Source organism: Carcharhinus amblyrhynchos, chromosome 26 (genome assembly GCF_965287045.1).
Source record: "Carcharhinus amblyrhynchos chromosome 26, sCarAmb.v2.hapA, whole genome shotgun sequence".
Classification (NCBI taxonomy): Eukaryota; Metazoa; Chordata; class Chondrichthyes; order Carcharhiniformes; family Carcharhinidae; genus Carcharhinus; species Carcharhinus amblyrhynchos.
In genome coordinates, this window is record NC_137349.1 from 6,821,481 (window position 1) to 6,843,602 (window position 22,122).

Consider the following 22,122-nt stretch of genomic DNA (forward strand, 5'->3'; position numbering starts at 1 on the left):
ACTGTGGGAGGAAACCGATCACTGGAGGAAACCCATGCCAACATGGGGAGAACATGCAGACTCCGCACAGACAGTGACCCAACCGGGAATCAAACCTGAGTCCCTGGTGCTGTGAAACATCATTCTAACCACTGTGCCACCGTGCCATGCAGGGGCGGAGTTTTGAAGGGGATGTGAAGAAAACCTTTTCATTCAGAGAATGGTGGGAGTCTGGAACTCACTGCCTGGAAGGGTGGTGTAAGCGAAGACTCTCATAATATTGGAGAAATATTTTGATCTGCATTTGCAATGCCAACACATACAAGGTTATGGGTCAAGTACTAGGAATTGGGATCAGAATAGTTAGGTGGTTTGTATTTGACCAGCGCAAACATGAAGGGCCGAGTGGTCTTCCTCTATGCTGTATATCTCTATAATGATGACTATTTAAAGAATATACAAGCAAAATACAAATGGAATCACCTGTGTACTGCTGAACTCCAGTGAAAGCCTGCTGCAAAGCATCGGCTGCAGAAGGACTTTGTGCTGGAAATGAAATGGGAGAGATTGGGGGAAGGTGGGAGGCGGGAGAGATGGAGAGAAGGATGGAATGGGTAAGGTGGCGAGGAGGTGAGAGATGGGAGGTGTGAAGCAAAGGTGGGAGATGGGAGTGATGAAGAGATAGTGAGAGACAGAAAATGGGGAGATGGTGAGGGGCAGGAGATGGAGAGATGGTAAGAGACAGTGGATGAAGAGATGGTGGGAGGCAGGAAATGACGAGATTGTTGAGAGACAGGAGATGGAGAGATGATGAAAGACAGAAAATGGAGAAATGGTGAGAAACAGAGATAGTGAGAGACAGGAGGTGGAGAGATGGTGAGACAGGAGGTGGAGAGATGGTGAGAGACAGAAAATGGAGAAATGGTGAGAGGCAGGAAAGACGGAAAGGATGAGATCAGAGAGAGAGAGAGAGAGAAGATGAGAAGTGGGAGAGATGGAGAGATGGGCGACGTTAACAATGGAAAAGAGGTAGCAAATTGTAAAATAGAGAAAAAGGGAAAACGAGTGAAAGTAAAACGAAAGAGTAAAAGCCAGGAAAAAATAATGGTGAAAAGGGAGAATTCAAGAGCAAGCCCAAGGAAGAACAGGAGTGAAAAGGGGCAATAAGAGAGCAGGTGAAAAAGGAAGAGCGTGCGATAAAAGGGAGAACGTGAAAAAAAACAACAAATAGAACAGAAAATGCAAAAAACGGAAAGCATAAAAGATGGATAGAGAGAATGTGAGTAATGAAAGCAAAGAACCAGAATACAGGAATTTCAAACCCAGAACGGGAAAGAAACATTGTCCAGGAAAGAGGTTGGGGGAATAAGGAAGAGGAAAGAAGCAAGTTACAGCAAAGGCAGACAATAGAGGAGAAATGAGTGGGAGCGAGGAAGGGCAATGAGTGAGAAAACAGAGGACAAAAGGGGTGGGAAAGAAATGAAAATAAAGGAGGGAGCGAATGAAGATTGAGGAGGCAGGAAGATGAAGAGATAGATTAGTGTATGCCCCTGATTGTCATCAAGTCATTTATCTTCCGCAAACAGTGTTTAGACAACGTCTCATTCAATATAAAATTCGCAGACAGTCACATTTTTCATTGACATATCTTATATTACTGTGCATTTTTAAGACAGGCTACACAGCTGTTAGCTATTTTCCAATGCTAGAGTTCTCTGCAGAGAAACTACTTCACTGCACAAAGCTCACATGATATCACAGAAGCATAGAAACTAGAAGCAGGAGTGGGCCATTCGGCCCCTCAAACCTGTTCCACCATTCATTTTGACCATGGCTGATTATCAAATTCAATATCCTGCCCCCCCCTTTCCTCCCCAAATCCCTTCAGCCCCATCGGAGGGCAAATTGTTATATTGAGGCCGTGGGCTGCACTTACCTGGATACGGGTGAATGCCGTTAGTGTAGACAGCCTCGACAGCAGAGTGTCCGTTATGCTGGGCAGAAAGTCCAGTGTAACCATTGACCCCAATGGGAGAGACAATACTGGGCACAGCCGGAGCAGCGATCCCGGGAGGGGAAGACAAGCCTGAAGGTATAAACGGCAGTGATTATTCCGAGACCTTTCATCATCCCGGCTTTCCTTCACTCTCAGTGTTCCCCAATTCCACCTGGGACAGGGACCTCCCCACCTCCAACCGACTCCACATGCCAACCACCTCACACATACCAACCACCTCACACGTACCAACCACCTCACACGTATGAACCGACTCATGTTCCAACCAAATCACACGTACCAACCGACTTATACATACCAACTGACTCACACGTAAAACCATCTCACACGTACCAACCAACTCACACGTGCCAACTGACTCACGCGTACCGACCCATGCATACCAACCAACTCACACATGTCAACCAATTCAAGAACAACTTCTTCCCTGCTGCCATTAGACTACTGAATGGACCTGTGAGGAGAGAAAGGAGCTGACACTTCAAGACCCCCTTTTCTTACCTTTTCTCCCCCTTTGCTTCCCTTTTTCCCCCTTTTTCTCCATTTTACCTCTCTCCCACCATGTCCCCCCTCCCCCCACATCTTCCTCTGTCCCAGTTTACCCTCTGATTTCAGCTTCTCTGCCGTTTGGCCATTCTCACCTTCTATTCTCTCGATGGGCTGCCATTAGCAGCCTTTCCCCTTGTTTTTGTGGCTATGACTCATCTTTCATTCTCCTGCCCTACAGTATAAATATCTCCCACTTTCTGTGTTTTTAAGCTTTGACAAAGGGTTGTCCAGACTTGAAACATCAGCTCTTTTCTCTTTTCATAGGTGCTGCTGAGATTTTCCAGCATTTTCTCTTCTGGTTTCAAATTCCAACTTTGCTTTTATTTTGAATGGACCTACCATATATTAAGTTGATCTTTCTCTACACCATAGCAATGGCTGTAACATTATATTCTGCAGCCTCTCCTTTCCTTCTCACCTATGCACTCTATGAATGGTATGCTTTGTCTGCACGCAAGAAACAACACTTTTCACTGTATACTAATAAATCAAATCAAATCAAAACTTAAGGCCATACTTGGAATACTGTGCACAGTTCTGGTCACCTTATTACAGAAAGGATATTATTAATCTAGAAAGAGTGCAGGAAAGATTTACTACGGTGCTACCAGGATTTGATGACTTGCGTTCTAAGGAGGCTGGATAGACTGGGACTTTTCTCTCTGGAGTGTAGGAAGCTGAGGGGTGATCTTATAGAGATCTATAAAATAATGAGGGGCACAGATCAGCTAGATTCAGTATCTTTTCCCAAAGGTACGAGAGTCTAAAACTAGAGGGCATAGGTTTAAGGTGAGAGGGGAAAGATACAACAGTGTCCAAAGGGGCAGTTTTTTCACACAGAGGGTGGTGAGTGTCTGGAACAAGCTGCCAGAGGTAGTAGTAGAGGCTGGTATAATTTCGTCTTTTGAAAAGCATTTAGATAGTTACATGAGTACGATGGGTATAGAGGGATATGGGCCAAATATGGGCAACTGGGATTAGCTTCAAACTTTTAAAAAAGGGACGGCATGGACAAGTTGGCTGAGGGGTTTATTTCCATGCTGTAAACCTCTTTGATTAAAACCCCATCAGCAGGTAAAGCGTTGAAAGAAAATCTTAAGACAATGCAGACTTCATTTTTTTCTAATTACCCCTACGGATTTTTGCTCTTGGTTTATGGTGTTGAATTCTCCATTCACGGAGACTCCAGGGGAAGCCTCTGGAGAGGTGGCAATGTAAAGACCACAACTGGCAAGGGAAGGGCAACAGTAAGATGACGGGAATCGCCAAGAGCTCGAATTCCACTCCATTGTGCCGACGTGGGCACATCACAACATTCCTTCGTCATCGCTGGGTCTGTATCTTGGATTTGACCAGTCAAGCCTATTACAAACAAATTAGGAGCAGGAGTAGGCCATTCGGCCCCAAGAGGCTGGATCTGAATGGAAATCTTTGACTCCTTTCTTAGACTGGAACTCCTCACCCCATCCCCCCACCCCCATCCCCACCTCCGCACCACCTCCTCACACACCTTCTGACGGCAGTGACGGGCTTGCTATTGGCTGCCAGTGGGATCTTCCAGTCCCGCTGACGTTTTGTGCATTGTATCGTTCTCCCTCTCTGCCACCCATCGTGGAGGGATTGCGGGGGAGGGGGGAATCTCCTTCGGTACGGACCAGAAGATCCTGCACCTGGGAAGGGTCAGAAAACCCCATCCTTAGTCAAGAATCTATCTACTTCCACCATGAAAACATTGATTGACACTGCCTCCACCACTCTCTAGGGAAGAGAGTTCCACAGAGGAGGAAGGGGGAGAAGGGGGAGGGGGAAGTGAGGGTAATGAGGCGGAAGGGAACGGGGGATTTGGGGTGGGTCAGAAGCTGGTTGCCCTCAACCCTCTTTCCTGCCTGATCTTCCTGTCCTTTCCCTGAGAGGGGAGGGGTTTGGGGGGGAAGGGGTCCTTTGGCTGGGTCAACAAGCCCAAGATATGTCTGTACCCACAGCTATGTCCCTGAGGGATCCTATACTTGCTTCATCAATACAAAGACTTCATTTTTAGATATTTCTGTCTATGCAATTACATTTAAATGCTCAGCTTTTCAAGCTAACTTGACTACATTTTAAACTCAGCAGGCATGCTGGGATTAGCTTGAAAAATTGATTGCATTCTTTGAAATTACAATGCAAGCAGAAACAGATCTTTTCATAAGTCAGAACAAAACTTGCAAAAGCAGCATCTGCGTGTTGCTTTGGTAGTCATGGTGTGGAGATGCCAGCGTTGGACTGGGGTAAGAAGTCTCACAACACCAGGTTAAAGTCCAACAGGTTTATTTGGTAGCAAAATCCACTAGTTTTCGGAGTGTTGCCCCTTTGTCAGGTGAGTCCTGAGGAAGGAGCAGCAAGCACTCCGAAAGCTAGTGGATTTTGCTACCAAATAAACCTTTTGGACTTTAACCTGGTGTTGTGAGACTTCTTACTGTGTTGCTTTGGTAGTCAGAGACAGCATGTACCAAACAATTTCATGACACAGATGAGAATGAACATATATTGTAGTCACAGATCTATGTTATTAGGTCAGTCCACAGTCTGTTTTGAGACCTGTTTAGTATGTTTTGAGTTTTGGTGACCTGTACAGGATTGGCTTTTGCCAATATCTCTCTCTCCAGTTTCTTTTCGCTTTCTGCAATGTGTTTAGTTTAAGACCTGTTCAACAAAAGAAATTCAACTTCGTATCAGTGCCGTTTCCGTCTATTCAGAGGAATGAATGGACCCGACAGTCCCCAAGTAGGGTACAGGGGCCTCACCTGATGTGGGTGTGAGTGGCGCGGCTGCCAATCCATTCAGGTTGATGGCTGCCATGTGATGCATCTGTGCGGTTGGAAAGGCAGCGGTGGGGTTCAGGTACCCGGTGTGTGTGGTGGCTGCCATAATGGCTGCTTGTTGCTGCATCAGCTGCGGAGACAAAAATGACAAACACACGTTGACTTTGATCTTTCCTCGAAGATGTCATTGTAGTGGCATTAATCCTGCCAATCATACGGCATAGACGGGAACCATTCAGCCCATCATGTCTGTGCCAGCTCTTTGAAAAGGTGCTGCCTCACAGAGATGGGACCTGGGTTCGATTCCTGGCTTGGGTTACTGTCTATGTGGAGTTTGCACATTCTCCCCGTGTCTGCCTGGGTTTCCTCTGGGTGCTCCAGTTGCCTTCCACAGTCTAGAAGTTGCGCTGGTTAGATGCATTGACTCGAACTGGTGCCAGAGTGTGACGACTGGGGGAATTTCACAGTAACTTCTTTGCAGTGTTAATGTAAGCCTTACTTGTAACTAATAAGTAAACTTTATCCAGCTCATTTTTTTGAATTAGGGAAACCAAAAAGTACCAAATAACACCAGTGACTATCTTTTGCTCTCAAGATAAGGAAAGGTCAATTGGAAAATTTGCCCACCCAGATGCAGAACATTCAGACACAGACGCTGGAAATCTCTGCCCTCATCCGCAGCCGGAATTCTCCAATCTCTCACGTCCCATCACCCCTGCCAGCGGGAATGGAGAATTTGGCGCTCAGCCAAGTTTTCATCCATTCCAGCGGGACTGGAGAATCACAGCCGCAGGCGAGGTTGGAGAATTCCAGCCAGAATAAAATTTCTGCAACTCTGCCACAAAATGGAGTTTTAAGAATAACCAGAAAATGCTTCTTTTTAAAAAGTTTATTTATTAATGTCACAAGTTACTGTGAAAATCCCCTAGTTGCCACACTCCGACGCCTGTTTGGGTACACTGAGGGAGAATTTAGCATGGCCAATTCATCTAACCTGCACGTGGGAGGAAATTGGAGCGCCCTGAGGAAACCCACGTAAACACAGGGAGAATGTGCAAACTCCATACTAGACAGCGACCCAAGTCGGGAATTGAATCCGGGTCCCTGTGAAGCAGCAGTGCTAACCACTGTACCATCATGCCCATCTACTTAATCCACACCTCCCCCAGATCCATCATTTTTTTTTAATTTGGCCAATTAACATCTGCTTTCACCTTCATCCCTTTTATATCATTCAATCTCTCCTGCCGTTCGCTGATCACAAATCTTCCCTTTCGTTTTTCTCCACTTTCCCCGATCATTCTTTTGAAATATTGGGTGGTATTTCTGCTCCCACTCGTAGTGAGTTCAATTCCGAGACAAGATTCCGAGGGGCAATATTGGAAGTTGACAATCCAGGATGGAATAAGTTAGTTGAAGAATAGTGGTCAACTTTTGTGGCCATTTTGTGCACAGTAAGATCCCAAGCAGAGCAATAACCAGCAGGATGGCTCAGTGGGGGATCTTTTGAAATATTGACCTATACCTCTGGCCATAGTTTTTGTTAAGTTTATTGATAGTGCCATAAGCAGGAATCTGATGGCAAAGAAAGCTTGCTGTTGGGATCTTCCAGTGTCCCTTAGTGTCAACGATGCTTCGCTTTGATTGCTGGTTGTACCGACAGGGAACCGCACCCAGGGGAGGGGTTGCCATTGGCAAGACCATAAATTCACACTGGCAAGACGGACTGGAAAATTTAACTCTGTTCCTCTCTCCATAGATGCTGCCAGATGTGCAGAGTACAGTACCACAGCGTAGGAGGCTTTGAGTTTTCAACTCATCAGGACCTCTGCAAAATCAGACAGAGGAGAACTTCAAAACTGCAGTCTGGGCAGGTCCTAGGCAGCAAGGTGGCAGAGTGGTTAGCGCTGCTGCCTCTCAGTGCCAGGGGCCCAGTTCACTGCTTGGGTCACTGTCTGTGCGGAGTTTGCACGTTCTCCCCGTGTCTGCGTGGGTTTCCGCTGGGTGCTCCGGTTTCCTCCCACAGTCCAAAGATGCAGTGGTTAGGTGCGTTGGCCAAGATCAATTCTCCCTTGGTGTTACCCGAACAGGCAGAATGGGGCGACTAGGGGATTTTCACAGGAACTTCATTGTGGTGTTAATGTAAGCCTGTTAATGTAAACTTAACTAAAATCTGAGTCCCAGAGGTATAGGCCAATATTCCAAAAGATCCCCCACTGAGCCATCCCGCTCTGCTTGGGATCTTACTGTGCACAAAATGGCTGTCAAAATTGATCACTACTCTTCAAACTAACTCATTCACTCTGGGGTTGTCAACTTCCAATATTGCCCCTCGGAATCTTGTCTCGGAATTGAAAATTAATCTCCCGGACACTGCTGGAAAATTGTCTCCAGGCAACTCTTGGATGGATGAACTAACCAGGTGGGGGATGGAGAAAGTGGTGTCGTAGGCATGTCTCTGGACCAATATTCCTCCAGCCCAGGCTGAGGTTTGGGGAGATGGGCTGGAATTCCACCCCCACAGACACAACGCAATTTAAACTTCAATTATTAAAATCTGAAATCTTCCATACTCTTTCCAACGTGTGCACAGCCTGCCTGGAGAGTGGCGTTCTCATCTATCAGGCGTTGTTGGGAAGCTTGTGCGAAAGAAGCAGAACCAGGAGGGAATGGGAAAAGCATTTCATTTTTACACATTGTTTAATTTTGCCTCCTTATAAATATATTGGGAGAAGGATTGAAAAAAAAGCTGTTTAAGAACATAAGAAATAGGAGCAGGAGTAGGCCATCTAGCCCTTCGAGCCTGCCCCGCCATTCAATAAGATCATGGCAGATCTGAAGTGGATCAGCTCCACTTTCTCGCTTTCTTCCCATAAATGAGCCAGGCATTTACAAAACCACTCCCCCCCCCCCAGGAAACTACTGGTGGTACAGTGGTACAGTGGTTAGCACGGCTGCCTCACAGTGCCACGGACCCAGGTTCAATTCCTGGCTTGGGTCACTGTCTGTGTGGAGTTTGCATGTTCTCCCCGTGTCTGCGTGGGTTTCCTCCGGGCGTTCCAGTTTCCTCCCACAGTCCAAAGATGAGTGGATTAGATTGATTGGCCATGCTAAATTGACCCCAGTTTCAGGTGGATTTGCAGGGTAAATATGTGAGGTACGGGGATAGGGTGGGATTGTTGTCAGTGCAGGCTCAATGGGCCAAATGTCTGTATTGTAGGGATTCTATGATTCTTTGAAAATATTCTACACGCAGTTTGGCAACTGAAATTCTCCTAGAAGTGCCCTGAAACCTTTGCAGGAGCTATAAATACCAGTCTTCCAATTTTTCTTGCAGTTAATGATATTAATGTTTTTAGGAGCTATAGCTGGAGCCACTGTTTGATTTATAACAGACTTTGTCAAGGATTTATGTTACATGCTCATTAACTTCTAGCTTTTCTTTGTCCTAAATGATAGACTGAGTTTCACACGCATGGTTTTGGGGTTGAACCAGTCGGCAATCTTTGTGTTTTTGCCTGCTGATGTCATTCACTGAAAGTTATTAGCCAATGACATAAGTGATAAACAACAGATTTCCTCTCACCATGGCAACTTGTTAGCCAGTGAGTTGTTGTCTTGCTTATTGCTGCAAGTGTGTATAATTTTCAAATTCCTCCTGTATGCTTTTTCTCTTGTGTTATAAATTGTGATCTTTTCAAACCTAACATTCTTGCATTTGTCCTGATGAGTGTAAGCTGAAAAGCTTCGACAACATGTCTCTCTATTCAGAAAAGTAACAACAGCAAGTGGGTAGTGAAAAAAAATAAACAATAAAAGATGCAAATGAACCGACAGTGAGGACAGAAGCAAAATAATGAATATTCTAAATGACTATTTCTGCTTTGTGTGTGCGCGTGTGTGCATGTACATGTGGTGTGTGTATGTAGTGCGTGTGTGTTTGTGTGTGTGTGTGCATGTATGTAGTGTGTATTTGTAGTGTGTGTGCTTGTATGTGCGTATGTAGTGTGTGTGCATCTGTAGTGTGTGTGGTGTGTATGTAATGTGCGTGTGTGTTTGTGTGGTGTTTGTGTGTGTGCACATGTGTGTGAGTGTGTATGCATGTGTGTATGCATGTGGTGGGTGTACATGTGTATGCATGTGTGTGGTGTATGCAGTGTGCGCGCGTGTGTGTGAGTGTGTGTGTGTGTGTGTGCCATTCCAAATGTGAAGATTAGCCTTCCAACAATAACCTCATTAGCAGCTGTCAAAGTGCACTGAAAAAAGGAAGTTCTTTCCTGATCTGATTGTGTTTTCTGAACATTTTGGGGAAAATGGCAGCTGAAGTGGATTGTGGGAAACTTCTGTTGGGGCAAAACCTTCATTTCCAAAAGATTCTTGGCAAAGTTTCAAAGGAAAGTTTATTGGTTAAGCTAAAAGCTGGTTCTCAGCCCTGACATAGTTTGTTGGACGAATAGCAGAGTGCACTTTTCAACAGCAAACGGTGGCACAGTGGTTCGTACTAATGTCTCACAATGCCAGGGACCTGGGTTTGATTCTCAGCTTGGGTCACTGGGTGGAGTCTGCACATTCTCCCCGTGTCTGCATGGGTTTCCCTTGGGCGCTCCAGTCTCCTCCCACAGTCTGAAAGACGTGCTGGTTAGGGTGCATTGGCCACGATACATTCTCCCTCCATGCACCCGAACAGGTGCTGGAGTGTGGCAACTAGGGGAATTTCACAGTAACTTCATTGCAGCGTTAACGTAAGCCTACTCATGACACTAACAAATAAACCTAAAACTTAACTAACTGCATTCAGGTTGTACTGGGTGGGATTCTCTGGTCACACTCGCCTCAAAACTGGAGAGTCCCACCCCAGGTCAATGGACCTTTGCATGATCTGCTCAGCAACCCCCCCAACCCCCCACCCCTCAGCTACAATTCCAGTGGCTGGTGGGACGGGAAAATTCTGGCCACTTGTCTTTACCACAATGAAACAGTCTCAAGGAGCTTCACAACAATGTTGCAAGCAAAGTTTTTGAGGAGTTAGGTGAGAATGGAAGGCGAGGATCGAAGAGTACTGAGTCTTACCTTGGTTCTTTCGAAGAGTTGTGCCATGAGTCCCACCCCCCTGACCTGCCCCCATCTTCTGTCCACAAAAAATCCCTCCCGCGACCACCGGTACCTTTATTTGTTTCACGTTGAGTCGCTTTGTGAAAGACTAGATTCTAAACTGTGACTCTGTGCAGATTAGACCCCCTGCCTGGCACACGTGCTTGTGCACCGCATCTACAACGTGCATGCCCGCAGCACCCGACATGCGCCCATGCACATTACACCCCTGCAGCTGCTGCGCTGATTGTCAGGCTGTAACTTAAGCAGCTGGAGCAGCTCAGGCAACACAAAAGTGGGCAATCTTGTCCAGAGTCCAACATGAATATAACTTTCCTGCTGTATAACTCTCGGTCCCTTGTCGCTCAGCTGTGTTCGTTTTGGCTTTTCGCAAAGGATTTTGTTTTGCTGTTCTTTTCAAACCTTCACTCCGATTACACACAACACTATATTTGTCAAGGATTGTTAGGCAGTTGCTCACTGGAGTGTGCCTTGTCTTTGATTAATGGCTTCTTGGCAATTGTGGAAGGTCCTTTTTTTTTTAATATAACTGTCCTCATCATTTTTAAATCTCTTGGTTTTAATGGCTCTGTGCACTCAAAACTGCATCTCACATTGAGTTTCTTCCATGTAGGAATTAACTTTCTTACCGGTGCCAATATAATCTCTGGATTGCAGAAACTTGCCCTAAATTCATTTCTCTGTACCTCTCCTGTCAAAACCGAAATCTTTTTGAAGTTAAAGTTTATTTATTAGTCACAAGTAAGGCTCACATTAACGCTGCAATGAAGTTACTGTGAAATTCCCCTAGTGGCCACACTCCGGCACCTATTCAGGTCAATGCATCTAACCAGCGTGTCTTTCAGACTGTGGGAGGAAACCAGAGAACCTGGGGGAGACCCACGCAGACACGGGGAGAATGTGCAGGCTCCACACAGACAGTGACCCAAGCCAGGAATTGAACCCGGGTCTCTTGGCACTGTGAGGCAGCCGTGCTGACCACTCTGCCACTCTGCTGCCCCCTTTTTTCTTCTTCAAGTGTTTCTATCCAAATTAATGACCACTTTCGACAACGCGTGTAGGACAGCACAAAACAAAGCTTCCAACAGCATTCTGTTTTCCAACTTGGACAACGCAGGAATAGACTGAAAGCAATCCCCTTATGAACTCCACCGCAAAACTAAGTGGCAACAACAACTGTTGTCGAGGAAGAGGATAGAGAACATGCAGCAAGTGTCCTCAAATCACACAAAATGACTGCTTTCTGGATGAATTCAAATCATTTGACAGGCTTTTATCACACCACCTCCCCCCCCCACACACCACCCACTCCCCCCACCCACTGATTTGTAGGTTGAGGGGGGGGGTGGCAGGAGAGGGTGGGCAGAGGGATAGATGATCTTTCCACTGGGTTTCTGTCCAGCCTGAGCTCTCTGCAGTTTTATTTATTAGTGTCACAAGTAGGCTTGTATTAACACTGCAATGAAGTCACTGCGGAAATCCCCCTAGTTGCCACACTCCGGCGTCTGTTCAGGAGAATTTAGCGTGGCACGTCTTTCGGACTGCGAGAGGAAACCCACGCAGACACGGGAAGAACATGCAGATTCCACACAGACAGTGAATCAAGCTGGGAATCAAACCTGGGTCCCTGGCGTTGTGAGACAGCAGTGCTAACCACTGTACCATCGTGCTACCCAGACGGGTGATGCCCAGGCTGGCACGCCACCCTTACCTCAATTGAGGCCCTTAAATGGCCAATTATTGACCACTTAAAGGTGGTTTCCAGACTGTTGAAAGGAGTTCAGGAGAAGCTTGCCAACCGTACCACCACAGAACCTGCTAGCCAAGGCGGGCTTCTGGAAGTCCCACCGTAGGGGGCGCGGGACGGGGGGGAAGGATATCCTAGCCAAAGTGTCTTTTCTTCCAGTTTACCACCCAACTCCGCTGAAGATGACAGCTCTTGTTTTTGAATAGCTCCATGGACACGGTCAACATTCATACAAGAGTTGGAAACTTCCTGCTCCATATAATGTAGAACCACGCCCTGGAAAAATATCTGCCCACTAAACACCGCAAATGTCCACCTGAGGTTTAGTTTGGATGTTCGTGTCAATCTTGCTCAGTTTGCCCCAATGGATCATGGGTTAGGGCCCCACCCCAGCTGAGCACAAAGTCTAGACTGAAACTCCGAGGAGCGCTGCACTGTCGGAGGTGTCGATTTTTGGATGGGCGTTGGAGCGAGGGTCTGTCTCCCATTTCAAATGGATACTAAAGATCCTGAGGCATTATTTTTGAAAAAAGAACAAGGAACAAAGAAAAGTACAGTCCTTCGGCCCTACAAGCCTGTGCCGATCATGATGCCCTGACTAAACTAAAACAAAACCTTCTGTCCTCACCCGGTCCATATCCCTCTATTCCCTCCCTATTCGTGTACCCAACCAGATGCCTCTTAAATGTTGCTAATGTATCTGCCTCCACCACCTTCTCTGGCAGCACGTTCCAGGCACCCACAACTCTCTGCATGAGAAACTTCTCCCGCACATCTCCCTTAAACATTCCCCCTCTCACTTTAAACCTTTGTCCCCTTGTAACTGACACTTCCACCCTGGGAAAAAGCCTCTGACTATCCACCATGTTTACGCCTCTGAATATTGTAGACCTCTATCAGTTTTCCCCTCAGCCTCTTTCTTTCCAGTGAAAACAATCCTAGTTTATTCAACCCTCCTCATAGCCAACATCCTCCAGACCAGGCAACATCCTGGTGAACCTTCTTTGCCCTCTCTCCAAAGCTTCTCTAAGTCCTTCAGGTAATGTGGCGATCAGAACGGCACGCAACACTCAAAATACGGCCTAACCATTCTCAAGAAGAGCTTGGGAATTCTTCCGTGCCACCAGTGAATATTCCTTTCTCAGCCTTCATCACATAAAGAGACGTTGTGGCCACGATCACCTTGCTAATTGTGGGATCTTACTGTGCACAACTTGTCTGCTGAGTTTCCCATATTCCAACTCTTCTCTCCGGTTCACTTCAGATGTGAAGCACCTTTGGAAGTCCATAAGAAATAGGAGCAGAAATAGGCCATTCGGCCCATCGAGTCCGCTCTGCCATTCGATCATGGCTGATACGCTCCTCATCCCCATTTTCCTGCCTTCTCCCCATAACCTTTCAACCCATTCCCAATTAAAAATCCATCTAACTCCTCCTTAAAGTTACTCAATGTCCCAGCATCTGCTGCACTTTGGGGTAGCGAATTCCACAGATTCACAAGTTTAAGTTTATTTAGCGATGTCACAAGTAGGCTTACATTAACACTGCAATGAAGTTACTGTGAAAGTCCCCTTTCGGAGAAGTAGTTTCTCCTCAACTCTGTTTTAACTTTGCTGCCCCTTACCCTAAGACTGTGACCTCTCGTCCTAGAATGCCCCACATCCGCTCCACGTTTATCCATACCTTCTATCATCTTGTATATCTCAATCTGATTCCCCCTCATTCTTCTAAATTCTAGAGAGTGTAGAGTATTTTGGGATATCTGCGGTTACGGCTAAATGCTTTCGAAGTGTAAATCTTTCTTTCAGTGTTTTTTCTCTTTGAAGAAGTTTCTGATTTTGATATGCGGACCCTGGCAGGGGAAGCATCCCCCCTCCCACCCTCCCCGCCACCCCCACCCTCCCCCCTCCCCACCCCCCCACCCCTCCCCGGCCCCCCGCCTACCCACCTTCCCCCGAGAGCCCTGATCAACGTCTCAACAAACAGAAACCAGAGTAAGAAATGAGAAACAGATTAATCCCACAACAGAAAACAAAAAGCACAACAAATGGGAATCGAGAGCGAGCGGTTCCACCGAGAAAGCTTGAAGACTGATCAAACAAACAATAATGAAACAAGACATCGACAAATAGAAGGTGCCCGTTCCAGCCAATCAAAGGATTAGCCCACAGCTCATCAGAATACAAATACTCTTCAATTAACCAACACTCCAAACAGCTACAAATTCATCTTCAGGACCCCAGAGAATTCTCATCCCACAACGACACTGCCGTATGTCATTTATCAGATAGTATTTACAACACACAAACAGGCCATTCGGTCCAATTAGTCAATGCTGGTGTTGATGCCCCACACAAGCTCCTGCCCATCCAACCCATACAATCGCACAGCGCAGAAGAGGCCCTTCAGCCCATTGAGTCTGCACCGACACGTCAAAACCAACTGAACTCCTACCTAATCCCATCAGCTAGCACTTGGCCCATAGCCCTGAATGTTATGATGTGCTCATCCAGATACTTTTTAAAGGATGTGAGGCATCCCTCCTCCACCACCCTCCCAGGCAGCGCATTCCAGACCCTCACCACCCCCTGGGTAAAAACTTTTTCCCTTACGTCCCACTAAACCTCCTCTCCCTCATCTCGAACCTATGTCCCCTAGTGACTGATCCTTCAACTCAGGGGAACAGCTGCTCCTTACCTACTCTATCCACATCTTTCATAATCTTGTACACCTCGATCAGCTCACCCCTCAGTCTTCTCTGCTCCAACAAAAGTAACCCAAGCCTATTCAACCTCTCTTCATAACTAAAATGTTTCATCCCAGGCAGAATCCTCTGCACCCCCTCCAGTGAGATTACACCGTTCCGATAATGTGGCGACCAGAACTGCACAGAGTACTCCAGCTGTGACCCTCACCAAAGTTCTATACAACCACAAAATGACTTCCCTGCTTTTGTAATCTGCCTCAATTAATAAAGCAAATGTCCCATATGCCTACTCCTGCTCCTATTTCTTCTTATGTTCTTTTTCACCACCCCACCAACATGTCCTTCCACTTTCAGAGATCTGCGCACAAACATGTCGAGGTCCCTTTGTTTCACAGAATTTCCTAGTGTCCTACCATTTATTGAATACTTCCTTATTAAATTAGTCCTTCCAAAGTCTATCACCTCACACTTTTCAGGTTAAATTCCATCTGCCAATTATCTGCCCTTTTGACCATTCCGTCTATCCTTCTATTCCTTTCATTTTCATGTATTTATCTAGCTTCTCCTGAAATGTATCTTAAGTTAAACAAAATGTTTATCTTTATTCCATGGTTAGGTGTGCACCATGGAGACACAGAAACCCCCATGTGCAAAGTTTAACTTCTAAAAGTTCGTTGATAGGATGTGGGCATCTCTGGCTAAGCCAGCATTTATTGCCCATCCCTAATTGCCCCAAAGAAGATGGTGGTGAGCGACCTTCTTCAACTGTTGCAGTTCATGAGGTGTAGGTGCACCCACGGTGCTGATGGGAAGGGTGTTGCAGGATTTTGGGAACACAATGATCCCATTAAGCTGCAAAAATTAAGGACCCCACGTACCTCGGAAATACTCTCTTCCACCTTCTTCTGTCGGGAAAAGGATACAAAAGTCTGAGGTCACGTATCAACCAACTCAAGAACAGCTTCTTCCCTACTGCCACCAGACATTTGAATGGACCTACCTTATATTAAATTGTTCTTTTCCTACACCCTAGCTATGACTGTAACACTATACTCTGCATCCTTTCCTTTCCTTCTCTGCGAACGATATGCTTTGAAAGTTAAAGTTTATTTATTAGTTACAAGTAGGCTTACATTAACACTGCAATGAAGTTACTGTGAAAATCCTCTGGTCGCCACACTCCGGTGCCTGTTCAGGTACACTGAGGGAGAATTTAACATAGCCAATGCACCCTAACCAGCACGTCTTTCTGACTGGAAGGAAACTCACGCAGACACAGGGAGGATGTGCAAACTCCACTCAGACAGTGACCAAAGCCGGGAATCGAACCCAGCTCCCTGGTGCTGTGAGGCAGCAGGCTAACCATTGTGCCACCCGTGTATTGCGCACCAGAAACAGTACTTTTCACTGTATTCCAATATATTGTGACAATAATAAATCACATCAAAAGACATCTCAATTTGCTGATGCTAAAGCCTTTCAGTTTAGTGAGTTCAGATTCACCCACCAATGTGACACCAAAGAGCCGTCCTTTCAAACCTCCATCTCCACAAGCTTAAAACACATCAGTGAATAACAAATATAGCGGAAAACCTGCATTGAAATAGCACCTTTTCTGTCCTCAGGATGTCCTGATGTGGCACACAACCAACTGATTATAACCACCGTGGCTAAATTGGGCAAATGTAGGACAAAGCAAGATCCCATAAGCAGCGATGAGATAAGCAAGCAGATTAACTGTCTGGAAGATGGATGGTGTTGGAATGTTAACCAGAGAATTGTGAGATCTCCCTGTTCTTTTCCCAAAAACAACACTTTGAAGGGATCTTTATCTTTCACCTTGACAGGGCCTCCACTCAATATCCCATCCGTAAGGCAGTAGTTCTAACTGCAGAGGGTTTTGCTGTGTGCTGCATTGACATCAGCCCAGATTTTGTGCTCCAGCCCTTTGTTATTTTTGGTCTTTTTTTAATATATGTGTATGTTGGGGATGAATGTTTGGATGTATCTGAGGGTTGGCCAACCCATGGACCACTATATCTGCACATGCTCAAACATGATGCTAACAAGAGGATTTTCAGAGAAATCCAATTCCTTTTGCACGATTCTTTCTCTTTTATCATTTTCCTCCCCTCAGCCCAACATGTCTGAGACAGCTCTTGGCAAGAACAACAGAGAAAGATTCACTGTTTGGCTCCAAGTGCAAACCTTTCTCTGAATCTGCCTCTATTCAAAAAATTTTTGGCTCTTTAAAGGCAATGCAGATTCAGGTGCATTATTCTTTCCTAATTCCTTTTTTTCTTTGTGTGTTTATCTAGTTTCCTCGTAAATGTGTCCATATTTGACACGATGTTTATCTTTCACTCGATGGTTAGGCATGCAGTGCAGAAACACACAGACCTTGTATAACAGCGATGGGCAATCTAGGCTAGTGAGTGGGCCGTTGAGTGGCCCTCTTCCACCTCAAGCAGGCCGCTGGTTGCCCACCAAAGAACAAAGAAAATGACAGCACAGGAACAAGCCCTGTTCCTCCAATCCTGCACCAACCCTGCTGCCCAACTGAACTAAAACCCACTATCCTTCCAGGGACCATATCCCTCCATTCCCATCGTATTCATATATTTGTCTAGACGCTCCCATTGTTTCAGCTTCCACTACCTCCCCCAGCAGCAAGTTCCAGCCATCCACCACCCTCTGTGTAAAAACTTGCCTCGTACATCTCCTTTAAACCTTGCCCTTCGCACCCTAAACCTATGCCCCCTACTAATTGACTCTTCCACCCTGGGGAAAAGCTAATGCAGTAATTCATTAACTCAATGATCTGCACAGGGGTACAGCGGCACAGTGGTGAGCACTGCTGCCTCACAGCACCAGAAACCCGGGTTCAATTCTGACCTCGGGTGACTATCTGTGCGGAGTTCGCACATTCCCCCTGTGTCTGCGTGGGTTTCTTCCAGGTGTCCTCCCACACTCCAAAAATGTGCGGCTTAGGCTGATAGGCCATGCTAAATTGACCCCAGTGTCAGGGGGAACTAGAGTAAATATGTGGGATTACGGGGATAGGGTCTGGATGGGATTGTGGTCGGTGCAAGCTCAGTGTGCCAATAGGCCTTCTTCTAGACTGTAGGACTTCTGAGATTCTATCCTATTAATCTGCAAATATCTCAAGTTGCTGATGCGAATGAGTCTCAGTTTTCTGATCTAACTTTCAGAATTTCCTGATTGAAGCATTCTTTGTGGAGTAATTTCTCCAAATCTCTGGATTGGGAGTCTAGGATGAGGGGACAAAGTCTAAAAATTGGAGCCAGGCCTTTAGACAAGTGCAACTTGAACCACTTTAAAGCACAAAGTGGAGACCATAAGACATAGGAGCAGAATTAGACCCATCAAGTCTGTTCCGCCATTCAATCAAGGCTGATATTTTTTCTCATCCTCATTCTCCTGCTTTTTTCCTATAAGCCCTGATCCCCTTATTAATCAAGGGGGGGGAGGGGTTGAAGTTTGGAACTCTCTTCTGTAACAGCAATTGATGTTACAACAACACCTTATATTTATATAGCACCTTTACTTTTATAGTGAGTGGCACGGTGGCGCATTTGTTTGCACTGCTGCCTCACAGCACCGGGGACCCAGGTTCAATTCTGGCCTTGACTGACTGTGTGAAGTTTGCACATTCTTCCCATGTCTGTGTGGGCTTCCTCCAGTTGCTCCGGTTTCCTCCCACAGTCCAAAGATGTGCAGGTTAGGTGGATTGGCCATGCTAAATTGGCCCTTAGTGTCCAAAGATGTGTTGGTTAGATGGAGTGGCCATGGTAAGTGTGTAGGTTTGCGAGGATAGGACAGGGGAGAGGACCTAGGTAAGGTACTCTGTCAGAGTTGGTGCAGACCTGATGGGCTGAAGAGCCTCCTTCTGCACTGCTGGGATTCTATGAAAACACTTCAAGGTGTATCACAAAGCATGACACTGAACCACAGAAGGAGATATGAAAGCTTGGCCAAAGCAGCAGGTCTTTTGTTATGTGAGCTTGTTTATTATTGATTCTCACTCTGCTTGACTGGTTAAGCCTGGGTGTGGACTCAGAGAAAAGTATACAACCTGTAGATGTTGCTGGGAGTAAAGAGCTAGAAGCGTGGAACAGGCATTGTGAATAAAACCTGTTACACGCACAGAAACTGGTGTCATCTCTACGTAGATCCGGAGCATATAAAGTATACAACATCAATCAACGTCAGTTCTGACATTTTCAATTGACCCCCTCAGTCTCTGCAGTTTTTTTTGGGAGAGAGTGTTCCAGATTTCCACCATCCTTTCGTGTGAAAAAACACTTGCTGTTATCATCCCTGAATAACCTATCTCTGACTTAAAGATTATGAAATCTCATGGACTCCTCCCCCCTTCACCACCCACACCACACATCCCTCACCCAAGCCCTTCACCAGAGGAAATGTTGCCTTAATAATCTTAAAACGTATCAATGAGATCACCCTGACTTGGAAATATATCACTGTTCCTTCACAGTCGCTGGGTCAAAATCCTGGAATTCCCTCTCCAACGGCACTGTGGGTTAACCCGCAGAACATGGATTGCAGCGATTCAAGAAGGCAGCTCACCACCACCTTCCCAAGGTCAACTAGGGATGGACAATAAATACTGGCCTAGCCTGTGACACCCATATCCCATAAATGAATTTAAAGAAGTTAATCTTAGGATGGAATGCGGCACAGTGGTTAGCACTGCTGCCTCACAACGCCAGGGCTCCAGGTTCAATTCCAGCTTTGGGTCACCATCTATGTGGAGTTTGCACATTCTCCCTCTGCCTGCGTGGGTTTCCTCCGGGTGCTCCGGTTTCCTCAAACGGTCCAAAGTTGTGCGGGTTAGGTTGATTGGTAATATTAAATTGACCCTAGTGTCAGGGGAATCAGCAGAATAAATGCATGGGTTTGTGAGAAAGGATTGTGATTAGTATAGACTCGATGGGCTGAATGGCCTCCTTCTATACTGTAGAAATTCTATGATTCTAGTATGCTCATTACAGCATTATTTGCACAGATGTGGCATTACAAGGATTCTTGAATTGCATGGAACAGGAGATTAGTGTTAGAGGTTACTACGCTGGGATGATATTGCATTCTCGTGACAGCTTCCTTTCTCTATTACTTGAACAGATTTTAACCCCAAACTCTGTTGAAATGGCGGAGAGAGGAATTTGATGTCAATGCATTAAGCATTTTGACAATATCATTCCCAATAATAATATGCAGCACACAAGCTTGGGAACAAAGTCTTTGGTGGGGTTCTTGTTCCTTCACAAGAAACCAGTGAACACAATGGTTAGGGCATCTCTCTTTCCCTGGTAACTGTTTAACCAAAGTAACAACTTCTGTCTTGTCTCAACAGCATGTTACAAGAGGATTAAAAACACACAAAAGTATTGCCTCAAATTAGTGCCTTGTCTTCAGTAAACAATTACTTATGGTTTATTAAGACTGTCACATAAGCAAAAGAGACTGAGACTGAGAGAGAGAGAGAGAAAAAGAGAGGGAGTGAGAGCAAAAGAGAGAGATGGGGAGAGAGAGGGAGAGAAAGAGAGGGTGGGAGAGAGGGGGTGGGAGAGAGAAAGAGAGGAGAAGTGAAAGAGAGAGAGCGAGAGAGAAAGAGAGTGAAAGCGAAAGAGAGAGACAGAAAGAGAGAGGGAGAGAGAAAGAGAGAGAGATAGGGTGGGAGAGAGGGAGAGAGAGAGAGACTGGGAGAGAGAGAGAAGGGTGGGGGTGGAGAGGGAGAGAGAGGGAGAGGCAGAGAGAGAGCGTGAGAGCGCGAGAGAGAGACAGACAGAGACAGAGACAGAGAGAGAGGGAAAGAGAGAGAGGGGAGAGAGAAGTGGAGGGGGGGAGGAGAGAGAGAGAAAGTTGTCTGGTTTGTGCTTGACAAAACCATCATCTGCATTGTATCATCCATTAAAACAAGACGCGGTGAAACTATCTATAAACTCATTTATCATTTGCATAATTTTATCATCTTGATGAATGAGGGACATCCGTTGTCTATTTACCAAGATAAATTAGTGTGGAAATGGAACCTGATGGATCCGTGCTGATATGCATTTTAATTGCTTATAGGGTGATTGTTCCCTGGCTTGTCTCGATGATGTCAGCACCACTCCGTGGATCATTATGAAGTATGGATGTTTGTCATTTTTAATATGCATAAATAATGTTTGTTATAAAGCTGACAACAGGCAGCTCTCTATTGTTAAAAAGGGACAGGCCAATTAACCCTTTCTGCGCTGAGTCCCCCTGAAATCCTGCTTTTGGTTTCGTGTATTTGTCTGAACCCTCTTTGCTCACTATTCAGCAGAGACAAAATAGCCTGACTAAAGGGTTAAAGCCTTTGCCAGAATGGGAGAGAGAGACATTCAGGACAAAGGAGTCTGCTGCTCATACATTAGTGTCCCAGCACGATGCTAACACTAACATTTACATCTCCATAGCATGAATCCACAGCTCGAAACATATTTTTCTGTCCTCACATCCCTCCCCGCCGCCCCCACCCCCCGGTTCCCCTTCAGAGCCACTCCCTTTGCTTTCCTAAGAGGTCGCTATCTCAGGCCACACCTACTCTCAGTCTCCAAACCACAATTCACATCTCATCTCCAATAATCTGCTGATAAGCAAAAACAGAAAATGCTGGAAAGTCTCCGCAGGTCTGACAGCCTCTGTGGGGAGAGAAAAAGATCCAACATTTTCCGTGGCACGGTGGATGGCACTGCTGCCTCTCAGCGCCAGGGACCCAGGTTCAATTCCCGGCTTTGGTCACTGTGTGGAGTTTGCATGTTCTCCCAGTGTTTGTATGGGTTTCCTCTGGGTGCTCCCATTTCCTCCCACACTCCAAAAATGTGTGGGATAGGAGCATTGGCCATGCTAAATTGCACCATAGTGTCGGGGCATTAGTTAGGGTAAATGCATGGGGTTACGGGGATAGAGCCTGGCGGGATTGTGGTCAGTGCAGACTCGATGGGCTGAATAGCCTCCTTCTGTGCTGTAGGGATATGACTTTCGTGTCTGGATCAACTCTGACGAGGGGGCATCCATGGTGACACAATGGTCAGCACCGCTGCCTCAACGTGCCAGAGACCCGGGTTCGATTCCCGGCTTGGATCACCATCTGTGCACATTCTCCTCATGCCTGTGTGGGTTTCCTCCGGGCGCTCCC

At 46.2% G+C, this 22,122-nt stretch overlaps 1 protein-coding gene across 5 annotated transcripts in view; it reads right to left on the reverse strand.

Annotated features, from left to right (window-relative positions):
* The window catches only part of LOC145358793 (CUGBP Elav-like family member 4), a 484,168-nt gene that overhangs the window by 18,133 nt on the left and 443,913 nt on the right, over positions 1 to 22,122 (reverse strand). For all 5 annotated transcript variants that reach the window (XM_080213087.1, XM_080213088.1, XM_080213086.1 and 2 more), the window contains 3 exons: positions 5,329 to 5,476; positions 1,916 to 2,065; positions 463 to 525 (listed from right to left, as the gene is read on the reverse strand). In XM_080213087.1, coding sequence (XP_080069213.1) covers positions 463 to 525; positions 1,916 to 2,065; positions 5,329 to 5,476 — 361 coding nt within the window. The remainder of the gene's footprint in view (positions 1 to 462; positions 526 to 1,915; positions 2,066 to 5,328; positions 5,477 to 22,122) is intronic.